At 42.6% G+C, this 22,341-nt stretch overlaps 1 protein-coding gene across 1 annotated transcript; it reads left to right on the top strand.

Moving 5' to 3' along the window:
- The first annotated feature begins 8,753 nt into the window (after positions 1-8,753).
- LOC115334283 (astacin-like metalloendopeptidase) lies at positions 8,754-20,477 on the top strand. Its single transcript, XM_029998308.1, has 13 exons — positions 8,754-8,855; positions 9,088-9,112; positions 11,408-11,424; positions 12,149-12,173; positions 13,139-13,210; positions 14,198-14,332; positions 15,574-15,691; positions 16,489-16,667; positions 16,793-16,877; positions 17,269-17,396; positions 18,425-18,540; positions 18,975-19,200; positions 20,201-20,477. Exons 1-13 carry the CDS (start codon positions 8,787-8,789, stop codon positions 20,233-20,235), a joined length of 1,230 nt encoding a protein of 409 aa, XP_029854168.1. The 5' UTR covers positions 8,754-8,786; the 3' UTR covers positions 20,236-20,477.
- The last annotated feature ends 1,864 nt before the right edge of the window (positions 20,478-22,341 follow it).

Below are 22,341 nucleotides of genomic sequence, written 5' to 3'. Positions count from 1 at the left end.
AAACCCAGACAGTTATTCAGTATAAGGATCAGCTTGGTGTTCCCCCTGCTTCCTCACTTTTACTTCACAGAAGGACACACAACCAACATATGGGCTCCAAATGGACTCAGACCTTCGTTCCCAGCTGCGGTCCCACCAAGAAGAAGAGCTGCGAGTCCTTGGCAGCTTCAATGGCGTAGGGCAGGAGAAGCCCTGGAGAGAGGTGAGGGAGCCCCTTGACCACCTGCAGGAACCTGGGCTGGGACAGGAGAGTTGCCTGGGGGAATGACCCATTCTGATGGGAAATGCACTCAAAGTGTGACAGTGCCTGTCTATCACTCTGAAGAAACACCACTGCTTCCCTTTTCCTCAGCTTGGTTTGTTACCTCTAGCAAGTGGCTGATAGCAAAGATGTATGTGTAAGCAGCAGAGTGTGAGGAATTTAAGTGAAAATACTGCTTAATGAAAGGCTACTCTAAATCACCCCAGGATAGCAGTCAAACCATCTGCTACAGTAACCATACTCTGGCATGTGGAAGAGATATCATTGTCTCATAACAGCTCATAATTTGGGCCAACTGCCTTCACTGACAGCAAAGAGCTTCAGCCTGGGAGTGCTTTAATCACGTACACCCGTCAGCAGAGATGCATGTGGTCCTGCTCCTGGGAGGACTGGTAGGTCAAGACTGCTGCCCAGTTAGTTGCATGATTAGGCACAAAATGACAAAGTTTTCCTGGTTAATTGGGTAAAAAGGTTGACGTGATCATTTGATACATACCATTTTTTTTTTTCTATTTGCATTTTAGGTTTTTTTTAGTTATGTCATCACATAAACCAGCACCTTTGTGCTTGTTTCTTCATCAAACCTCAAGATACCAGAATTGCAGCAGTCCGAGGGTAGAGCCATAATTCATCTAATGGCAGGCCACAGAGACTGCCTCTATGGCCCTCATAAATTCTTGGAGAGACGAACTCTGCATTCTCTTCTCCCTTTTATGATGGTCCAAAATGAGTAACACATGGGCCTCTCTCTCTTCTAGATCAGAAAAGATTATCAGAATAAAGAAAGTGCTAAATACTCCACCCTTCTCTCCTTTGCAGAAACTAACCACTTTGAATATTCCACATCACCCACTTCTTCAATTTCCTACAAAAAAAAAAATTTATTTAAAGGAGGAGTACAAATATCCTCAGAGACCCTGTTTCTGACATTCCTTATCAGAGATAGAAGGCAGATACATATGTAAAAGGTGGGAGCAGACATCTAAGTAGAAGCTTTCTCAGAGTGCCTTGACCTTGATTTGTTGCTGAACACATTGTGTCTTTTGCAGATCCACAACAGAATCATCCCTGTAAGAAACCAGAGCTGCAGTTCAAATCTTCCAGTACAAATAAATGGTTTTCCTGCATACAAGCCTGTGAAATGAGAGCCAAAGCTGAGTCCACTGAGGAGAACTGAAATTACAGCAAAGATGAACCTGCAGCCAAAAGCCTAGACTTGAAAGCCCCCAGATTAAAGTTTGGCCATGCACACATCTATCAGCTAATTACAGAAATCTAAAATAAATGAAATATGAAACCATAGCTAGGCTTTTCTGTCCAGCAGAAGATCTCAAGGCAGCCTCTATATTTAAACTGCAAGTTCTCTAAGGAGAGGGACGTGCTCATCGAGCAACAGAAAGAACACTGGTAAGTGCTTGAAAAATGGTAATCGTAGAACATGTGGCAATGTCCCTTTAATGTGTTCAATAACTAATGGCAGAGTCACAGCAGATGAGTGGAAAAGAGAGGCCCCCTTGGAAGCTTTTTCTTTAATGTAATCACAGCTGTAAGCCAAGGTTAATGGAGCCACAGCTCCCCTGGGAAGCATCACAGATAGATTGGTCGTGGTTCGGGTAGCAGCCATCCTCTGTTCCCTGTTAGGTCCTTTCTTCCCCGAGGGAATGGTGAAGGTATCGGACCGGCACCCGTCTCCTCCGGGATCCTTGCAGGCCCTGGGGTGGAAAACCCTGCAGTTCTTGCGTGACCTGGAGCAAATCAGTAATGGGAGGGGGAGAGGGGTGCACACGCGTGTGTACACATTCAGGTCCTCCTGCTGTGAAACGGGGAAAAAAATCTTATTTCCTTTCCAGATGGGAGTGCTGGAAGGGTAAATCCATAATGATTTATGGCGCATTTGTATGTGCTGATAGCAGAAGCCCTAGCACGGCACAAAGAAAGAGGCGATTTTCTGCTCCTTGAGGAACGGGAAGCCCTCAGAAACTGAAAGAGGATGAAGGGGGGGGTTTCTGTGACAGATGACATGGTTAAATCTTGAGTTGTAGTCGTAGATTTTAAAATATGAATTATTTCCTTGTAAAAGCTAAACCGCGGCAATGAGAGGCGGACGGCGGCGGTTAGCCCAGGCTGAGGCTGCGCTGCGCAAACCAGCCCAGGGACTCTCAGCCGGCACGGGGCAGGGAAGCCTTCGGCCTCCCACCCTTCTTCTCCTTCCCGCTGCAGCTCTGCCAGCGCTTTTCCAGCCCTCTTCCAGCCTCCCTCGCAGCAAACCTGCTAGTCCAGTCGCTCGCCCTGCTGTCCCCAGCTCTGCTGCTCTGTCCGACCTGACGGGGTGGCAGGTCCTGCTGGTCCACAGTCCGGACCCCCTGGCCCTCGGGCCAGACCGTGCCCCTCAGTCCGGCTGTCTGAGACCCGACGGGTTTTTGCTAACGTGCTCACAACAGACAACAAGCAAACCAAACTTGCGGGCTGTCCTGCCGTGCCCAGGAACCCGCGCCGCATCCCTTATGGTGGTCAAAGCTGTCAAAGATCAATGGTTTCTTCGTTGGGGGCAAATGTTCTCTTTGGCAAAAGACTTCAGGAGCAACAAGCAGATTCTTTGTTATTTGGTCGTTTAAAGTTTATTATCAGGCAATCTTTCCAATGTCAATATTTAGTCACTACTGTGTGCCCGGATAGCAACTCTCTTAAAACAAGACAGGGGCTGCAACGGCTACGCTTTAACTTTTCCTAAAGTACTTCTCTGTGGATCCAGATAAAGTCAGAAGTAGCAGGGGAAGGTGTCCAAACTCACCTGCCCAGGAGGCATGACAGGAGCTACAAATTATCCTCCCAGAAGAGGAAGCAAAGCCGTACGCTAACCTGGTAAATGGGTGTAACTCACGGCGAGGCTCACATTGTGCAGGGAATTGGCATTCAGGAAAACACAGTAAGTCTGAAAACATCTTCTCGAGACTCCCATTTAAAAATTCAAAAGTCCTGCAGAGAGGACAGCTGGGAAGCTAGTAAATGAATAACAGGCAAAGGTGTTGAGCTAGGCGGTACAGACAGCCCTTCTGATGAGGTAAAAAGGAAAAAAAAAAAAAAAGTCGGTGAAGTGCGGCTAGCTGATGGTGGTGATAGTGTATGGGAGCGTATTTGTTCCAGGGCGAGAGACAATGACTAGGATTACCAACAGACTCTTTATCAGGCAGATCTGTGTCCCGTAAAGGCAGAGATGCGGTGCTTTTCATTTACAGCACACGCAGCCAGCTCCCATGCACTCATCCGAAAAGCAGACAGGAGATGGTGTTTCGACTCCCTTAGTTAAATCCCCAAAGAAGCGTTCACAAAGGTCACTTCCATGGCACAGTTACTGTGACCAAAAGCTACCCGTTAGTAAGAGGAGACCCTTTCTCACTGCAGGTGAAACCGAGCAGGGGAGCTGGCTGGCATTGCACAATCTGTCACAAGGAGAGGCAGAGAGGAGACATCCCCAGTGCTACGCGTGTGCGGCTGGGGCAGCACCACGGTGGGATGGCGTGTGTCCCTTCCGAGGGCAGAGGGACCACAGATAACCTCGGGCACCGCTCCAACGGCTCGCACCTTACCCCATCGCACGGATTCCTCTGCCATCAGCCTGACGTTGTTCTGCAGGCTGGAAACATCATGTAAAACCTTTGATCCGTCCCTTCTTCACCTAAGGGCAGCAGACAAATCAGATGGCTTCTCCTGATAAAAGAAAGGAATTTGTTGTTTTTTTCAAGGCAATCAGAAGTTCATTACTAGAGCTGTCCAAATTAAAGTCCCAGTTTCATCACCTCCATTCCCCTCCCTCAGCCCAAATAATCATGGATCATACGTCATTACAAATGCTAGTTTAATTGCTAAATTATGTTTTGCTAAATTTGGCCTTGAAATCTGATTTTGAAATTAAAATCAACTTTGTTTCAACATGTATTTTAGAAGTTACAATGTTTTGTTTTGACTTTTCCAATTTTTTCTTTACTAGGTTTTGGTTTGGGGTTTTTTTTTTGCTAACTGCATATTTTTCTTCTGTAAAGAACAGTCCATCACAAAAAAAAATCTTTTTCTTCATTGTCCCTCTTCTTCTGATGACGGACTGAACATCCAAGTTTCTAGGTTTGGCTCTTTGAATAGCAAATTGACCAATCAATAGCAAGCCAATATTCATCATTTAGGTGTGAGTTGTGTCACAGAAACACTGCCAGGGCTAGGACTACAGCTGGAGCTAGTCATTAGTATCATGGAGGATGTGTAAGTGCTCTGCTAAGGAATCTGCAGACCATGCGGATTCATTGCTACAGATGGTGTTAGCAAGGACATGGGAATCCCTCAGGAGCCCCTCAGAAATCAGAAGCACAGCAGAAAGTGGAGTAGGAATCATGTTGAGCAACTCCAGGTCTTGTCTGGGAGGTAGGATCCAAAGAAGAAGTGTGGAGAGAGACATGAAAGACAAGTAAATCTATTGATTCAACAAGTATGCTCTCAGGTGTGGGAAAAGAGCTTCTAACTGCACTTTGCCTTATCTAGAGTTGTCTTTTATGACACATGTCAGTCTTCTATACAGGGATTTGAAGTCTATGCTGGTTACCTATGAAACCCTCAGAAGCTGCCAGTGCTTCAATAATAGTCTCAACTAGCAAAGTGCAGTACTAGCTGACAGGAATTCAACTGAAATTATCCTCTCCTATCACTGCATTACCAAAAAGGTATGGGCAATTGGAAGGAATTAAAATGTGATTGTAGAATCAAGATGAATTGAGTTATAAGAAAGACTGAAGGGCTGAAAGTCCTTTAAGCCAGCATAGAAAAAGCTTGTGTGAGGACTGATTTATATCTGAAAAGTATCTGATGATAAAGATACGACAGAAAAGGAAGTGAACTCTGTGTGATAGAGTGTTACGACACCTGGAATTAGTGAGAGGGAGACAAAAAGCACTGAGCTGGAAGCAGTGCATGGGAGCAGACTTCGTGGCCAGAGGACTGGGGTTCAGGATGAATGAGCCCAGCACTGAGCTGAAACAAGAATTCCTCTTCCAAATAAAAGTGAGCCAAAATACCAAAATGCCCTACAGAGCAGACATTCCTGAGAAATGATATTGAGCAGTTCTGTCTAAAATAATATATTCCTGGTTCAGACTTGTCATTAACCCCAGAGTATAAATGTGATCGTGTGGTGTTTATTTATGTGACGCCAATCCACAGCAATTTCAGTTACGCGTTGTGGGCCATACCATTCCTTCAATGGTTGGTTTTGGTAAAGCCAGATGATTTTAAACCTCTAAGATTTGTTAATATCTTACCATGAATTGGGTATGGTAGCTACTGCATAACTTTCATAAGCTGTTCAACATAAATGTGTCTATTTTCTTACTTCCTCGAGTTATTTTTTCCTGCATTTTACTACACAGCAATTAGTAGGTTGTAGTTCCAGAGGTTAGTAGTTAGCCATAATAGACACTTTATTTCTTTTTTGTAACTAGGTCTTGATGTTTCACATTATATTTTGGGAGCTGCTTACAATGAAATACTCCAAAGAGAATAATTGTACAACACATATGACTAAATAACACACGACTGAGCATAATCTGAAAGATATCTACAGAAGTGTTGCAACTTTTATACATCTGCTGTTTTGATTTTGGCTATGTATACTTCAGAGTGAACTCCCATATGCAACAGAAGAGAAAATACATTTTCTCAGTAGTATGTCTGTAAAGTCTTTTCTTGGTTATGCGTACAGGTCTCTGCAAATCAGCATATGTCCTCAGGCATAACTCCAAGTTTTGTAGCGGTCTTTCAGGAGCAGTGCTCTTTTTGCTGACAGACTTCTCGCAGACTGTGACACTGTCCAAGTAATTCTTGACATTTTGTTGTTGGTTTTGGACACCTGCCGATCATTGTTCACAGCTGCAAAATCTGTGTGGTCCCTACTGTCCACCAGAAACTGGGATATACAGACAGAAGAACTCGAGTCTGACAAAATTTCCCACATGCTTTTCTTCTGTACGTGCAAAGACAGCTTCTCTTTGCTAAGTCCTAGCTTGGTTCCTAAATGTTCAAGACAATTTCTGTGGCACTTTTGCAGCTACAGGTACCACCTTTACTGCACCTGGTAAAACCGTGTCCTATATTTGCAATATCTCAAAAAATTAAGTATTTTTTGATTAGTGAAAACAGGACTGCTGACAATTCCTCCCCCGTGAATACCACACTTAGGAAAACAACCAAATATTGAATCTATTTGGCAGGCACAAACCAAAGCTGATAGGATCTTCAGGACAGGCAGCAGGCATGTCAGCACTCCCCCTCGCTCTGCTCTGTTGTGCTTACTTTGCCAGCTGTAGCATTTACAGCCACATTCTTGATCGTAACAGCAATCTCCCCCATCATCACTAGCGTTAGCATATGGAAAAGGTGGCATGCAGCAATCTGATGAACTGCTTAATATTTCAGCATATTAACATGTCCAGCATAGAATGTGCAGCATCCTTTTTGCCAGCCCAGTTGCCTCACTCTTTCCTGAGCACAAGCAGTTAACCAGTCACTCAGGAGGCTGTAGTATTTTCCCAATAACATGCTACAAAGGTGCTAAGGTTACCAACCTTCCTAACCTGCTTTTTAACTTTGTTTTATTCCCTCTCTATCTCTGATGCCTCCTTTTGCTCCTGGACAAGTTTTCCCTGAGAACAGTCTGACCTTTCCTTTTTTCCCCCAAACTCTAACAGAAGCAGATTGTACGCAAGCCCCTTTCTGCAGCGCCTTTTTGGTATGGTTTTGGCATACCAAGGCATCTGGCATGACCGAGATTTGTTTTGCTCCTGTATTGAGTGAGAAACCTGGAAGACCATTCTAGGACTGCAGACCAGAGCTGCACAACTTTGCTTCCAAGGAAGATTTTCATCCCTGTGAAACACAAATATGAAGAAAGGCACTTAGCATTGCTTAGCGCAAATATTTATGCGCACAGAGGACACACAGACTGCCTGTGTCAGCAGGATTAGCATGCTGACAATGCCTGCTTGATCTTTGTTCTTTCATGGTCACAAGGACCCTGTGCTACCCTGCTTTTTACTATCTGGTGCCCAGGACATACCTTACTTCAGCCAGAGTACAGGGACGGAAAGGGAAAAGTAGTATTCCCCTATGCTGCCTCCCTGTGGGAGTAATGAAAGTTTCTTTCTGGACTTTGTCAGTCCAGACTTACCTAAAATAAGTCAGCAGTGTGTGACTGTGAACTTTTGTTCACTAAAATGAAGAGTAATCCCCACCAGTGCAATTCAGATTACATTTCCCTGTAACTCCCAGCCTTGACTGTGTATGATTTGGAGACAAACAGGCAGAAAGCCCTCTGCTGCTTCTTGATTCATTCACCAACATGGATAACTTGTAGAACATCTTATTCAATACAGAAAGAAGGAATAACAGTGTGAGTGTGTGTAAAACTTACTCTGAGGGTACCTGAGCACTGGTATGGTCTAGAGACAGAATCTATACATTCTATAATTCAGTGTCCTTCTCCACGCGTGGAAAGTGTACTCTGACACAAAACAAGCGTGTGTCAGAGACCAGACAATTCCCCAGCTACAGCACCTTCAGCAACTGGTTCAGCAAGCAGAGCTTTGCTGCGACAAGAGGCTGCGACAAGAGGTTGCTGCGACAAGAGGCTCAGTGGTTGCTGGTTTACCTCCTACAAGCATTTCTTGCTAGGTCTGCTCACTGCTTCCTACATCCACTTCTGGAGAAGTGCACTCCAGCGAGCAGCGGACCTGTTAATCATTCTCAAAAATGAGTATGTGCTGCTTCTGCTGCTGCTGTCTTTTTTCCCCCTCTCTGACTGCTGGTCACAAAGCTCACGAGGGCACCTACAGCTGTCAGACTGCCAGAATCTATGGAACACAGGAAATGTTTCTGATGCTGTAAAAGAAAGCAGTGGAGGAAATAAAAATTCTACTTAGAGAACTATAAGCTGAGAGGATGGAGGGTATCTTCTTAGTGAAGATACAGACGTGACCTCACTGAGCAGTGATGTGCTGTATGTTCCAAAGCAACACAATACTGTCATGGCTTTCTGTGCTTTCTGTGACATAAAGAAAAAAGTCACCTACCATCTGAAATCCCAACGATACAGTACTCTGGAAAGTTATCCAGGAACAAGGGGCTTCCTATGTGGTATCAGTGAAACGGAACACTTAAGGAACGATCCTCCAAGAAGCAGAAGTGGTGCACGGCAGCACAAGCGTGAGGCTGATCCAGCTCCAGAGAGCGGCATGAGTGACAGTATGAAGACGAGGGATGCTATAGATCACAGTGACAGCAATAGCACTGCACAGGGAGATGCCCAGAGGCTAAACTGGCTGTTGAGGCTGCAAAAGAAGTTTGCTCCCTGCTAGGATCCCCATTGGCTGGTGCAGGTTTTTTCAGCCCTGGCAGAGCAGGCTCTGCTGGTATATCTAGCGGCAGCACTCCTGAACGGGCAGAGATAAGGACACGCACTGCACTGGTGGTCTGTCAGGACCGGAGAATGGATCTGAAGATGTTCCTAGTCTTCACTCCATTTCTGCTTCACGCTATCCTGGGCTTCCCTATTCAGGTGAGAGCAGCTCCATGCAACCGTGTTCTGTCTTCTAATCGACCTGTTCTTCCCGGAGTGAAGCTGTGGAAACCCATTTTGATGAATTTCCTGCAAGAAAAATATTAGTAATATAATAATATATAAAGCCAATCTAATAATTTAGTTCCCCCCTTTGGCCTGATTTTGATGCTACTGTTGCTGCATTTATGAGCTATGGAAGAATAATGCTTTTTACTTATTGGTTTTGCAGGAGAACTATGGAAACAGCACAACAAGTAAGTAGGATTTATACTGTATTTTTAAAGACAACTGTTAATTCTTGACTGTGTATCGCACACTTTGGTGGTGTGTGAGTGACTTGGCTTTAGAGCATGAGAAAGCACTGACTCTCAGGCCTTTTGAATAAGGCCATGTTTCCTCATCTGTTATTGGGCTGAGAGCAGATGTGTTTTCACACAGATGTGCCTTACACATACTTTAGGGGTGTGGTTTGTTAGGTTAATTTAGATGTGCTTTCACAGGCTTGAAAATAAAATTTTAATAAGACATTTTGATACTCTTCCATTAAGTTGAGTGTTACTCATTTGCCTCCTTGCCTACCTTGGTGCAGCAGCAAGAGAAAGGGATGTCAGGCGTCAGAGAAAGCTTTGCTTTGTGCTGGGTTAGAAAACAAATAGTACAGGCTTAGCTGAACAGCTTTTGTCAACTCACAAAATAGAAGGAGGTAATTGCAGATCTCCAGAGAATGTCAATGGAAATAAATCCATAGGCAGACTTTTAACTACAGCAAGAAACTGCCAGGTCGGGGGTGATGTGTTGTGAGAGGAAGAGGCCTTGGAAAAATTTGCTTGACATAGTCAGAGCAACTAAGTGGCTAATGAAAACTGACTAATTCTTCTTTTGAGCTGTCATTTATGGCACGGCAGCAAAGGGTTGTTGTAAAATTACTGCTTGGTATATTTGGAGCTGGCCGAGGGACACGCTTGCTCAAGTTTAAAGGAGTCAGTTGCTGGGACTCAAAGTTGCAGAGTTACTGGAACAAATGCATACGATGAGTTTTAATTTACCATTGTTACTGCTTTTTGTGCCTTTTGAGACATCTTTCAGTATTTACAGTGCAGGGAAAATGTGAACTGTATCATTTTGAAAGCTGTATCACACCAGATGTTCATTTGATCAAGGACATGGCAGATACCTTCTGTGATGCCTCATTTGGGTTTTAAAAAGGGGTTGGAGGCTCTATGCGCCTAGGAATCTGGAGCCTAATTTCCACTGACTTTGACTAGTCAATTCATCTAGTGCCTCTTGGGTGCATGAATTCTGAATCCGGTCAACCCATCTGAAAAATGTGCTTCCCTGCAGAATTTTTTTAGATGCTATGGATCTGTCTGATGCAGCTGGTGGGAACTGACTGAACTTATCTGTAATAAACCACCATAATTACAGTGGACTTCCGTTGCCCTGTAACCAAAGTAACAGTCTGGAAAGACAGACTGAAGGCTTTTGGGGTCAATAAAAGCAATTCTGTTGCAGGTTCTAGGGAGATTCTGAATAAGAGGAAGTCCCCTCAGTACGTTTGGGCAATAACCGCTGTGAAAAGGGAAAGGTGCTGCAAGGTGTGACAGAGCTTGGCACATCTTCTATTGAAAAAGCATGGTCAAAAAGTAAGGAACATGGATAGGCTTAGAAATAAGAACTATTTGCATAAGTGTTCTCTGTGTCAGTGTTGGATAGGAAAAAAAAGTAATGGCTTTATATTTTGACAAGGAAGAGTGCAATTATTGGCAAGCTGGAAGAGATTGCCAGAAAGGCTTGCAGCATATCCATCACACTTAAGAACAGGTCAAACAAACTGTGGTCAGGAATAACACAGATAAAACTATTTCTGCCTTAGGGAAAACAGACAAACTGGATGACCTCTGGAGGTCCTTGCAATTTCTAAACTTTTATGGTATTATAACAAAAAAGTTTCTGCTCAGCAATTTCTATATCAGATCATATTTTCACTTCCATGTTTGTATCTAGAAACTGACATTTGGTAGAAATCAAAAGACGTCACACTAGAAAGACACCTTAGGACTCAGAATGGTTCCCAGCTGCTGTCAGGTATATACTGAAGCTGAGATTGTTTGTCCCATGATAAATTATAACCTTTGTCCCATTTTATAACTTTACTCTTTGACACTGTAAAACCAGAGAGGATTGTCAGGCTGGTTAGCCTGCACCTGTTGCAGTGAAATCTAGGGACAAAGAATCTTTTTTGTCCCTAGTTTCCTTTGCCATTTTCCACACTGACACTGATAAAATGCTTTGCTGATTCTTAGAAGGTAAATGACCAGGATTCTGTCCCTCAGCACTATCTACTAGGAATTTTCATAGCTGTTTGTCTAAACATCAATTTAATTTCTGTGCCTATGCATTGGTTAGTGCACGCTGTTCCCCTCCAAGCAAAGGGACCTGCCAAAGGCATTCCCGTGGCTGAGGAGGCCCATGCTATTGAACGCTGTGAAGTTGCATTCAGAATATAATTTGCCCTTTTTGCTTATCTTTTTCTTCCTTCCTTTTTGCAGCAACAGAACCTACTGAGGTAAGGACAGCCAAATCAGCTCTTTTGATCACTTTGGGGTTCAGCATTGTGGAGAGTGAGGTCAAGACTCATGTACTCCACCTGTAACTCCATCTGTGCAGGAAAGTCTTCCCAAATCAACAGTGTAACAGAGTGAGCAGTTTCCATGCTTATTCCATTTATTGCTCCACTATACCCACATATAGCTCACATCCCAGGAAGCTTTTGCCTTCTCTGGGGTCACAGAGAAAATTCAAACTCGCTTTTTATTTATACGAGGCAAGGGAAGTATGGCAATCTGTTTTGCTACAGACATGATCCCACAGCTGGGTACCAGCCCCACAGTTCCCTAGAAGCAGTATGTACCACGGCCTTTCACCGCTGTCTTGTGAGGTGATACTGGGAGGAATTAATTGGCGATTTCATCAACCTTGCACTCCTACTAGCAGGGACATAAATAAAGCTGGAAGATCTGAAACTTACTTCACACTTCAGATTGCATTTCCCGAGTCTCCTGTGCTGATTCCCTTTATGATAGCCATATTTGCCAAGATATAAAAGAAGAATATCTACCACACCATGGTACTTCTTTACACATGGCACAGTATGTAAAAGCTTGAGACTGCACTGGTGAAAGATACTTTCAGTGGTAGCCTGGACAGTTTTGATCCTTTGCATGCTATATTATTTAATATTTATGTTATAATATGAAGTGTGAGATAATAGTAATGCATCATTCTTGCAGGTTACTACACAAGAGGATATATACGGTATGTATTATTCCATCTAAATGTAAGTATTTGACAGGATATACTGATTCTTAGCTACCCAGTTACTCCAGAAAATAACACATGCTTAACCCAAATTAATATTAAGGAAGAAATTTTAAATGAATGCACGCACCATAATATTTCATGCAAAGCAGAGTCTCTCTTGGTTGTGGCCAATTGCTTGGCCTTGCTAAAAACCTCAGCTGTTACTTTTGCTAAAAATAGCTCTACTTAGATAATGTCATGACTTAAGTCACTTCCAAAGATTACAGAAAGCGCAGAGGCCATGTGCTTGTGCTTTTTATTGATGTCAAGACTTATTGCATAATGTTCAGGGTTGGGTGATTCTACTTGTAAGGCCGAGGAGTCTGTGATGCTGGGCTTAGCTGGGGACATCCCTCCGACACGTGGAATAAGAATGCAGTTCTGATTTCACTGGTTTCAAGGTTTTTTCAAAAGGCCAGCACGTCCAGCAGTAAGCAGCAGGACTGCTTTCCTTCCTTTTTTGCTCCCGGTGTCTTATGTTGGGGGTTTGAGTGTGAACTGGGCATGCAGAAGGAAAACTGTGCTGTCTGAATGCGCAGAGGGAGCCATGCAGCCAGCTGGCCACTTGAGTGGGACAATACAGACTTATAAGAGCCAAAGGTCCAGGCCTTAAAATGTGATGGGTATGGGGGGGAAAAAAAAAAAATAATGGAGAGAGGGAAAGATTGAAAGAGAATAGCTTTTGGGACTGGATTAATGCCAAAATAACCACAGCTGGGAAGTTCACATGATTGTGGCACTGAGCAAATATCTACATGACTGAACACCATGCCAGTCGCTAAATAGGCTCTGTGAGTTTTACATGCATTGCTGTAATCAGCACCCGACCTAAGTGAGCTCCTGGAAACTCACCAGGTTAAAAATCAGGATTTGTATTTTCCCTGGGAATGAGGAAGTGATACTCTTGTATTTCTGTGCAGAATCTCCATCGCCGACAGAGACTGACTCCGAGGACGAAGTTATTTTTAACAGAATTCTGAAAGTTAACAAAGGTAATGCCGCCAAAGACCTGCTTATAATGGGTCTCTCTTTGTTGCTTTTGGGGGTGATGTGGGCGGTACAATGTCTTACCACAATCCGTACAGATATTTTTCCCATCTTACACACCATCATGTAAGAGACACCCAGAGACCTGCCACTGGGACTACTGTGTGGTCTGCTGAAGCCCTACGGCATCTCAAAACTATAGTGTCAATACTGAAAATACCAGGTGTTGAGGCAACTGAACTATCCAGGCAGCTTCTTCAGGTTTAGCTCTTGACATCTTTGTCATTCTTTGGACATAAAAAGAGAACTTGGATATTTGGCTGCATTAGTATTTAACTGCCTTTTTCTTGCAAGCAATTCAATCATAAGGCTTTGTAGTACAGACTCCTAGACAAGCTACAGTCAGTTCCATGCTCCCTGCTCCAGAATTCTTGTTCTTTGATTCTTCCAAACATTCCCTATTCTATCAGCTTGTCTTTCTCACATTTTCCCCTTCAGCAGTCATGCAAGAAGCTTTACTACTGTCTGTAGAAGTGGACACTAAACATTCTTAATTTTCTCTAGACAACACACTTCTCTTTTTGGTTTGCTTGCCTTCTAGGTTTTCCTTAATTGGCACCTCCTGCCTTTGCCCAGCACCCTTCCTGGGCAGATATTTAATGCCATTCATTCAGTGTCACATGATGGATGATGAAATAGTATCAAAACACAGCATCCCTCTCACTATTGCAACTGCTTTCGGTCATTCCCTGTCGGGCCTCAACCCCATCCAACAGAGTTGGAGATTCCCACCTCTCGTCTTAGCTAGGGACACAGCAGCAAAGGCAGGGAAGCAGATAATGTCCATCTACCCAGTAGTCCGTTTCTCATGCTAGCCAGGAGCAGATGCTTAGGGAAAAATAGAAAAGGAGGATGAGTAGAGAGTGACACTTTTCCAAGTGTGCTTAGCAATCTATGGCTCAAATATTTCCACCCTTTCTCTCTCACCACAGACAGCTCTCAGTACTTGCAAGAAGGTGACATAGTTCCACAAAGGAGTCGCAGTGCCATCAGCTGTCGCCATTGCAATTGGCCCCAGTCCAGCGATGGGATTGTTCGTGTTCCCTATGTCTTGGATCCTACTTATGGTGAGTGTAAATTTCAGTAATGCTTTTTTTTTTTTTTTTTAAATGGATTTTATCCAACAAGGTTCAGGTAGAAATCTACTTATAGTGGCCACACAGTTGATTAAATCAATTCTAAGGATTTACTTGCGCTGTGCAAGCACAGATGAGTTGTAAATTACAAAGACCTGAACAGGAAGAAGAAAAGAGATCAAATTTCCTTGAGAAGTTTGCATCCATAATGTTTTGGGTCTGGTCTTTTGGAGACAAGAACGATCATTCTCTCTAATGGTATCTGCCAGAATACGTGCCTTTATAAGGTTCATACCTATTGCAGTGTGGTTTCGATGGCCTACTTTTTATTAGCAAAATAGCTTCCCATAGCTTTCTCCAAGTGTCCCATCAGAAGATACATCAACAATCACCACTATAATTTAAAACAAGTAGTTGAGCAAAAAAGCTCCCACCTGAATCCATTTTGACAAATATCTGGATAAAGAGGATCTTGTGCCAGGCTATTAATAACTTAAATGAAATTCATTACTGGGTGTCCTGGTTTCAGCTGGGATAGAGTTAATTGTCTTCCTAGTAGCTGGTACAGTGCTATGTTTTTGAGTTAGGTATGAGAAGAATGTTGATAACACACTGATGTTTTCAGTTGTTGCTAAGTAATGTTTAGTCTAAAGTCAAGGATTTTTCAGCTTCTGATGCCCAGCCAGCAAGAAGGCTGGAGGGACACAAGGAGTTGGGAGGGGACACAGCCAGGGCAGCTGACCCAAAGTGGCCAAAGGGTATTCCATACCATGTGATGTCATGCCCAGTATATAAACTGGGGGGAGTGGGGTCGGGGGGATCGCCACTCGGGGACTAACTGGGTGTCGATCAGCGGGTGGTGACAAATTGCATTGTGCATCATTTGTATAATCCAATCCTTTTATTATTACTGTTGCCATTTTATTAGTGTTACCATTATCATTATTAGTTTCTTCCCTTCTGTTCTATTAAACCGTTCTTATCTCAACCCATGAGTTTTACTTTTCCTGATTTTCTTCCCCATCCCATTGGGTGGGGGAGGAAGTGAGTGAGTGGCTGCGTGGTGCTTAGTTGCTGGCTGGGGTTAAACCACGACACTGAGCAAAACATAAGAAAGACCCTAGGCTCATGTTTCTGTCTCTCATTTACCCTGTTTTTGAGCACATGTGAGACTTTAATGGCACCTGCCATTGTTCTTGTGTGACCCTCAAAATTAACCCTTTCTTCTCCAGAGGAGAGCCACATAAAGGGGATTCATGATGCCATGGCAGAATTTGAAACACTGACTTGTATTAATTTTGTGAAGCGCAAGACAGAACGTGACTACCTCATCATTAAATCTGCCGATGGGTGAGTTAAATGATAAATTAACAAGTTATTTCTACATTGTTTTTCAATTCTTTACTACACTCATTCTGTGTCACCTTAGAGAGGAAAGGGGAACGGATTTAGAGAAGAAACTTTATGTTTTATCACAGTGCCAAGGTATCCTCCTTGGATACCTTACTAGTGCAAGGACTCAGCAGTTAGATCAGGGACTCACAGAAGACACAGAAGTGATGCAGATCATGGAAAAGTACCATTAAGGTGGAAAGAATGTCAAAGCTCATGTTTTCTGTGTGGTATAACGCATGCTTGAGCACAACATATAACAGATTACTGTAGTTCTTATTTGCACAGGCAAAACTAATTTCAACTTATGAAATAAACAGTTCTCCGAATCACACAAGTTGGCTGTCAAGGTCAGAATTAAAGCCTGTGACAGAATCGTTCAACACCCATTAGCTTGAAAGTGCTATTCATCTTAGCTCCAGCTCTGATATAGTGTTCAGTATTTTGGAAAAAAAAAGTTATTTAGTTATTTCTAGGGAAGTAAAGTCACTGGGTACAGAAAGTCAGAATGCAGGAACCTCCATGCTAATGACAGTCTTCCAGAAACCTTTAGCAATGATCATACTGTTTGCTGTTTTCTACGCCATGGTCAGTTTTGCCCTTCTGTAGACTCTGACTATCACAGCGGACAGGAATAAATCAGTCCTTCCACTCCCACAAGACGTGCATGAAGCAAGGTTCTCTATACTGTCCCTTTGCCTGCCTGACAATAAAAATCCCATAAGTCTTCTGTTGGTGTTCAATGCCTCTCTCAGCTGCTGGTCGAACTATGGGAAAGTAGGAGGTGGACAGACTGTCTCTGTGATGAAAGGAGGCTGCATGTGGAAAGGAATAATTCAACATGAACTGGACCATGCTCTGGGCTTTTTGCATGAACATTCTCGAAGTGACAGGGATAAACATGTAAAGATCATGTGGGAGTACATCAGCCCAGGTAAGCACCTTTGAACCCTCAATGTAGGAAGTGATGTAGATACACCCTACTGTTCCCAGCTCTTCCTTCTTCCCTGAAGGGAGTAGATAGGAAGCATACTCTAAGTACAGTATCATATGTTACAGCTGACAGACCAGACTTCAAGAAATTTGAAAACTCCAATAACCTTGGTCTTCCATATGACTATTCCTCAGTAATGCACTATGGCCCGTAAGTAGCAGCATGGCATTGCTTTTGTTGAAACTCAAATCTTACATTAGAATTAGTTTCTATAATACATCTCTCCTAACTACCAGTTTCCCCATTTCCTCTTCTGAGAAAAACACTGTGAGTCAGTTCAGACAAGCGAGTCTCTAAGATGAATTCATTATCCTTTAACTTTCCATTAAGGAGCCATTCACAGCTGAGCTTGGGAGCAAAGGAGGGCATCTTGAGATTGACTCTGCTTACTGCAGGACATCTTAATCAAACCTACTTGAACAGCACTGTTAGTCACAACAATAACTTGTGTACAATTCTTGTTCTCCCTCCAAAGCATGCCATTAAATCCTGAAAGAAGTGATTGTACTTAAAGAACATGATTTTTCATGTTTTTTTGCAGATACACATTCACTAATACCACTGGGAGAGCAACTATTGTACCAATTCCTGATGGATCAGTACATATTGGACAGAGGCAGGGACTGAGCAATCTGGATGTGGCCAAAATCAACAAACTTTACAATTGCAGTAAGTATCTCAAAGCCACCCTTTCAATCTTCTATTCAGATTCTTCACAAGGTTGTTTGGGCACACTGCAGAGGCAGCAGTTTCTCATCAAAGACTGTGAGGCTATTGTCCTAAATTCATGGTACCCATTAGGGTTGCTCTGGGAGAGAATGCAAAGGTGAAGCTGGAGGCACATTGTGATTAGTGAGAAAATGCTTTCTGCCTCCAAATTAACACATTCACTGTTGGCAGAAGTGGCTACTGTGCAACTGGCCTAACTGCATACCATGTTGCATGCTTCACTGGAGTAATTTGGTTTCTTACACTTCAGGAGACAACTATAAACCCCACAAAGAACCAGACATCTCTGTTCCTCATTGCAGTTTGTATTTAAGACCTGAGCCAAACCAAAACAGTTGTAGGCTTCTCTGAACTGGAATGGTTTCATGATGCCTTGTCCAGTTTTCAAATGTTTAAGCTGTCATTCTAAAATTGTATGTATTTTTAACTCTTTAATTTTAACCTCTGCTAGAAGAAATTCTCCCATACAATCAGAGAAATTTATTCAGTCAAGGGGAAAAAATCTTGATGAATACAGTATTACTGCTTGCACAGAGGAAAGCCCAAGTCCTCCTCCTAAGCTTAGAATTTAAGCATTGCAGAGACATTGTATTTGGGCTTGACTCTTCTAACATCACTTGACTTCCGCGTCTCAGTGAAAAACAATGTCACCAATTGCAATGAATTGAAACCTCTCAGTTTTTATAGAGGTGCAGAAAGAGATCCCTGGCTAAACTATGGAGCTAATCAATAAAAGCTAATGCTTTTTCCAAGCACTACTTTACTCTCCATTGTGATGCAGATACTTATGCATTATGTGAAAATTAGGACAACAGGATTCTTCATTTTAATCAAGATGTACCAGTACTCTGAAACAAATGCTGGCAGATCAGGAAATTGAGACCAGACCATTCTGAAGAGATTGTAATTGTAAATGAGTGGAAGTTTCTGCAAGCCTGGTGCTGAAGCAAACGTTGTTTCTTTCTCAGGTCGCTGCAGCACTATTCTCGATGCAGCATCTGGGTCACTAAGATCTGCCAACCACCCAAGAAATTACTCAGATAACACCAACTGTGTCTGGCTCATCCGAACCCAATCTGGAAAGGTAATCACAGGTTAACAGTGGTCTTGGAATATGGCTGAACTTACTTCTTTCTATGTTAAGCATTTTGCGCTTTGTCTGCATACCAGTTGCCAGGTAAGATCTTTTCCATGAGAAAGAGTTCAGACAAGTCTCTACTTCCTCACGCCCTTAAGCCAGGTATGGGCAAAGACAACTGCAGAGTTGCGATTTTGAAAAACCTCCATATGTTGGGCTTTGTGTTTGCAAAATCAAGACAAAGCAGTCTGAGCATGGGAACATTCAGTCACAGGCCCATTAGATCTGAACCCTGCAACTTCAGGGGATGGGAGGCAAGGCTGGGTAAGCAGTTCCAGTTTGGGCTTGGCTGCAGCTTAGATTCTGTCTGTTTTAAAGGACGCTGCATGAAAGAAGTCACATACATGTATATTAAAGGCTGGTTTTCTCTTCCCTTCCAGATTTCCCTGCACTTTCAAGCCTTTGAGCTGCAGAGAACCAGAGGCTGTCAGGGTGATTATGTTAAAGTTTATGATGGATCCAGCAAGTCTTCTGCAGTTCTAATGGACAAGACCTGTGGATCAAAGATACCCAATGACGTAGTTGCTTCTAGTAATCTTATGCTTGTAGAGTTTGTCACAGATGGTGCTGGTACAGCTGCTGGTTTCCAAGCCACCTTTACTTCTGGTAGGTCTGAGAACAAGGAGAATGGCAAAGAAAAACAATCTGTGTCAAATCAACCTTCCTCTTCACAGAGGAAAAACATTGTTTGAGGAACTACTCTCTACAAGAGCCATCACTTCCTACCTTGCTTTTGGTATAATGGATCAGTCCCACACTGATACCATTTATTCATTCAGGCAGATGGGGCCACGCTCAGGACAAGTGGTGTTAGCCAGGTGATTCACTGTTTGCCTTGCCTCTCAGATATATGCCATTCCAAAGTATGTGCCGTTAAGGGTAACATCAATTTAATGTTACTGCTAGTGTTGCTAGCACAGTAGAAAAAGAATAAATCATAATGCAGTATTTAAATATATTGCTCCTCTGAAAAAGATGCAGTTTTTAATCACGCAGTTCAGAGGACGAGACAGAACTATGGTGAACCAGGTCACCCAGCCCCGTGGCAAGAAGAGAGGCAGTATTTCCATGGTCAGGATCCCTGGAATGTATCCACCTAAACCACATTTTCTTCAGTCCCATTTAATTAAGAACTAAGGCCACAACTATGTAACTAAGTTACCACAGGCTCCCAAGTTAGCATGTGTCACCTGGAATAAAGAAATGCCTGTGTGCATATCTTTAGCCTACAACAATTGTACAGTAGTGCAGCTTGCCTCAGTTAGTACAAAAGAAAGCTCAGCTATGTCATATGACCTTGTATTTGCTGTGGGATAAGAACAAGCACACAGAGTTTGCATAAATCCACTGAAATGCAGTAACTTAACTGTATACCCAAACCAAAACAGCAATTTTGCGTTGTCTTTATGTAGTATCTATTTTTGTCCGTTGTAGCTATGGAAGGAAAGAAGAATAAGAAAACTTCCCACGCCACTTTGATGTGTCAACAACTATAAACCAATCATAGTTGTCAGATAAAATGTGATTTAACATTTCCATATTTTAGAGATACTACAGTTTGTTCAGAGAGCTCTGAAAGTTAAATATTCTCTCATTTCACTTACAGTGAGGACCGAAAGGAATCCTAGTATCCACAACTGACTTAATGAAGAAGAACCTATTCTGTGAATATTGAAATTATGTGTTTCCTACTTTGCTCCTATCCTGGCTTGGATCAGTATGAAATTTAATTCTATCAAGAATCGAAGTTTTCATCTTCCTGAGAAAGTTTATTCCCCAAGCCATATAAACATATGAATTCTATACATCTGACGTGCTCCTCCTTTTGTCTGCACAGTTAAGTTATTACCTCTTTCTATTTAACAACTGAATAAAAATCTTCACACACAAAAAAAAAAAGTTTCCACTTCTGTTTTCCAGTAGTCCCTTCCAGCTGTACACACTATCAATGTGGTCTTACTCCTTAGCCCCCTTCATTCAGCCACAGGGGTATTTCTTAACTATACCCCTGACATCATCATAGGTTTAGTTGGCTGAAGAGATCAGCTCCAAACTTTACAGATTCATTTTATGATCTTCACAGTGTTGAGCATGGAAATGTCTTAGATACAGACTCTTTTCCCAGCCTAACATTCAAGCTTCCAAAAATGATATCTCCCTTAACAATCCTGTTATATCCTTAAATTGCCAGAAAAATGGACAAGACAAAACGGTTGCCAGTAAAGGACTGGTACTTCCTAATTGCAGTTTTCCTTGTACAGTTCTGGTAGGTGGGGGACAGCTAAGGGTCCTTGTTTACCCACAAGCCATTTTTAGTCCACAGATATGGTTAAGCCTATCACAGGACAAGAGGTGGACTAGATAATGCTGCCAGAGCTCACGCTCATCTTCAATTCTTCAGGGAAGAATTTCTTCGTCAGGCAAGAAGCTTAAACTCTCCTCTTCTGATCTCATAAGGAGGACAGAGAGCTGTAAGAGTAGCAGAGCTCCTGGAGAGTTCATTTCATAGCCTTTGCCTGCACACTTTTAAAATGGCATCCTCTTGACCACGACAAGCCTGTAACAGATCTGAGAACAAAATAGGCTGCTCTTTTACTCTTGTATTGTAGACAGGTAGTTAAACATATGACTAGCCAGTGTATTTAATACTTGCATGTTTAGGTCTGAAAAAAGCAAACACTTTTCTTGTTCTTACTCTGTAACACTAAGAACCTTGGAATTTTTCTCATAGAAATACATTTCTAGAAAAGAACAGTAGGAAATGAATTTGAATCTCAGAGTAAAATTTATACAGCAAATGGCAAATTATTAATTTCTTTTCTTTTGTTAAAGGAAACACCAAAAAGACTTAATTTGCAAGAATTTGCTCAAAGCCCTGTCTGTATTTATACTATTTCATGAAGAATCAGTCACTTCTTGGTGGCAGAGAAACTTTAATTCCATTGAAGATTGCTTCTTTATCCACAGTGGCTGTGCAAATGCCTCTAAATGCCTCTAAACAGCAATTTTGAGTCTGCTTTAGAAGACATATTTCTTCAGTTCTTCAGTCACTGCAAGACAGGTTCAACTTCTGATATGTTGTTTTAGTTACTCTCAGCAGTCAAGTGTTGCTACCAGCACATCATTAAAGGAGTAGTCCTCCTCAAATATAGTTAAAAAGCAGTTCTAGAGAAAAATATTTGACGGTTGTGATTCCTCAGCCCCTACAAAACAAAATGGAGAAAATAATCCTGCAAAGCCAGAATCTACTGGGGGATCAGTGAGGACCAACATCCTAGCCCTTTTTGTGGGAGATGAATTTCAAGTGGGATTAAGGTGGTCCACAGGATGATGAAAATGTAGTTTCAGGCGATTTAGGTTCTTATGTGTGAAGGAGGGATAGTGATTTCAGCAGATGAGCTTTGTGGGAAAGAGCTCTGAAATACTGTTGGCAATGACTGAGAATTTAATAAAGCTGTGATCATCTGTGTATTGCTAAAACAATTAAGAGGCTTTCTTTTTATGGGAAATTAAAGTAATCTGTGTTAAGAAAAAACAAACCCAGTGGACATTAAGACCTTGTGGTTTCCCTTTCTAATTCCACTGGAAGAGGAGCCACTTCCCTGCCAAGAGGCAGCCAGCAGAGTCCAGGCCCTTGTGGGGTTGGTCTGATCCCTGTTGCACCGAGCAGGGGTGTCCTGGTTTCGGCTGGAATAATGTTAATTTTCTTCTTAGTAGTTGGTATAGTGCTGTGTTTTGGGTTTAGGA

Source organism: Aquila chrysaetos, chromosome 2 (assembly GCF_900496995.4).
Source record: "Aquila chrysaetos chrysaetos chromosome 2, bAquChr1.4, whole genome shotgun sequence".
NCBI classification, from domain to species: domain Eukaryota; kingdom Metazoa; phylum Chordata; class Aves; order Accipitriformes; family Accipitridae; genus Aquila; species Aquila chrysaetos.
Note: the sequence above shows the minus strand (reverse complement) of the source record. Positions and strands in the feature narration are given on the sequence as shown.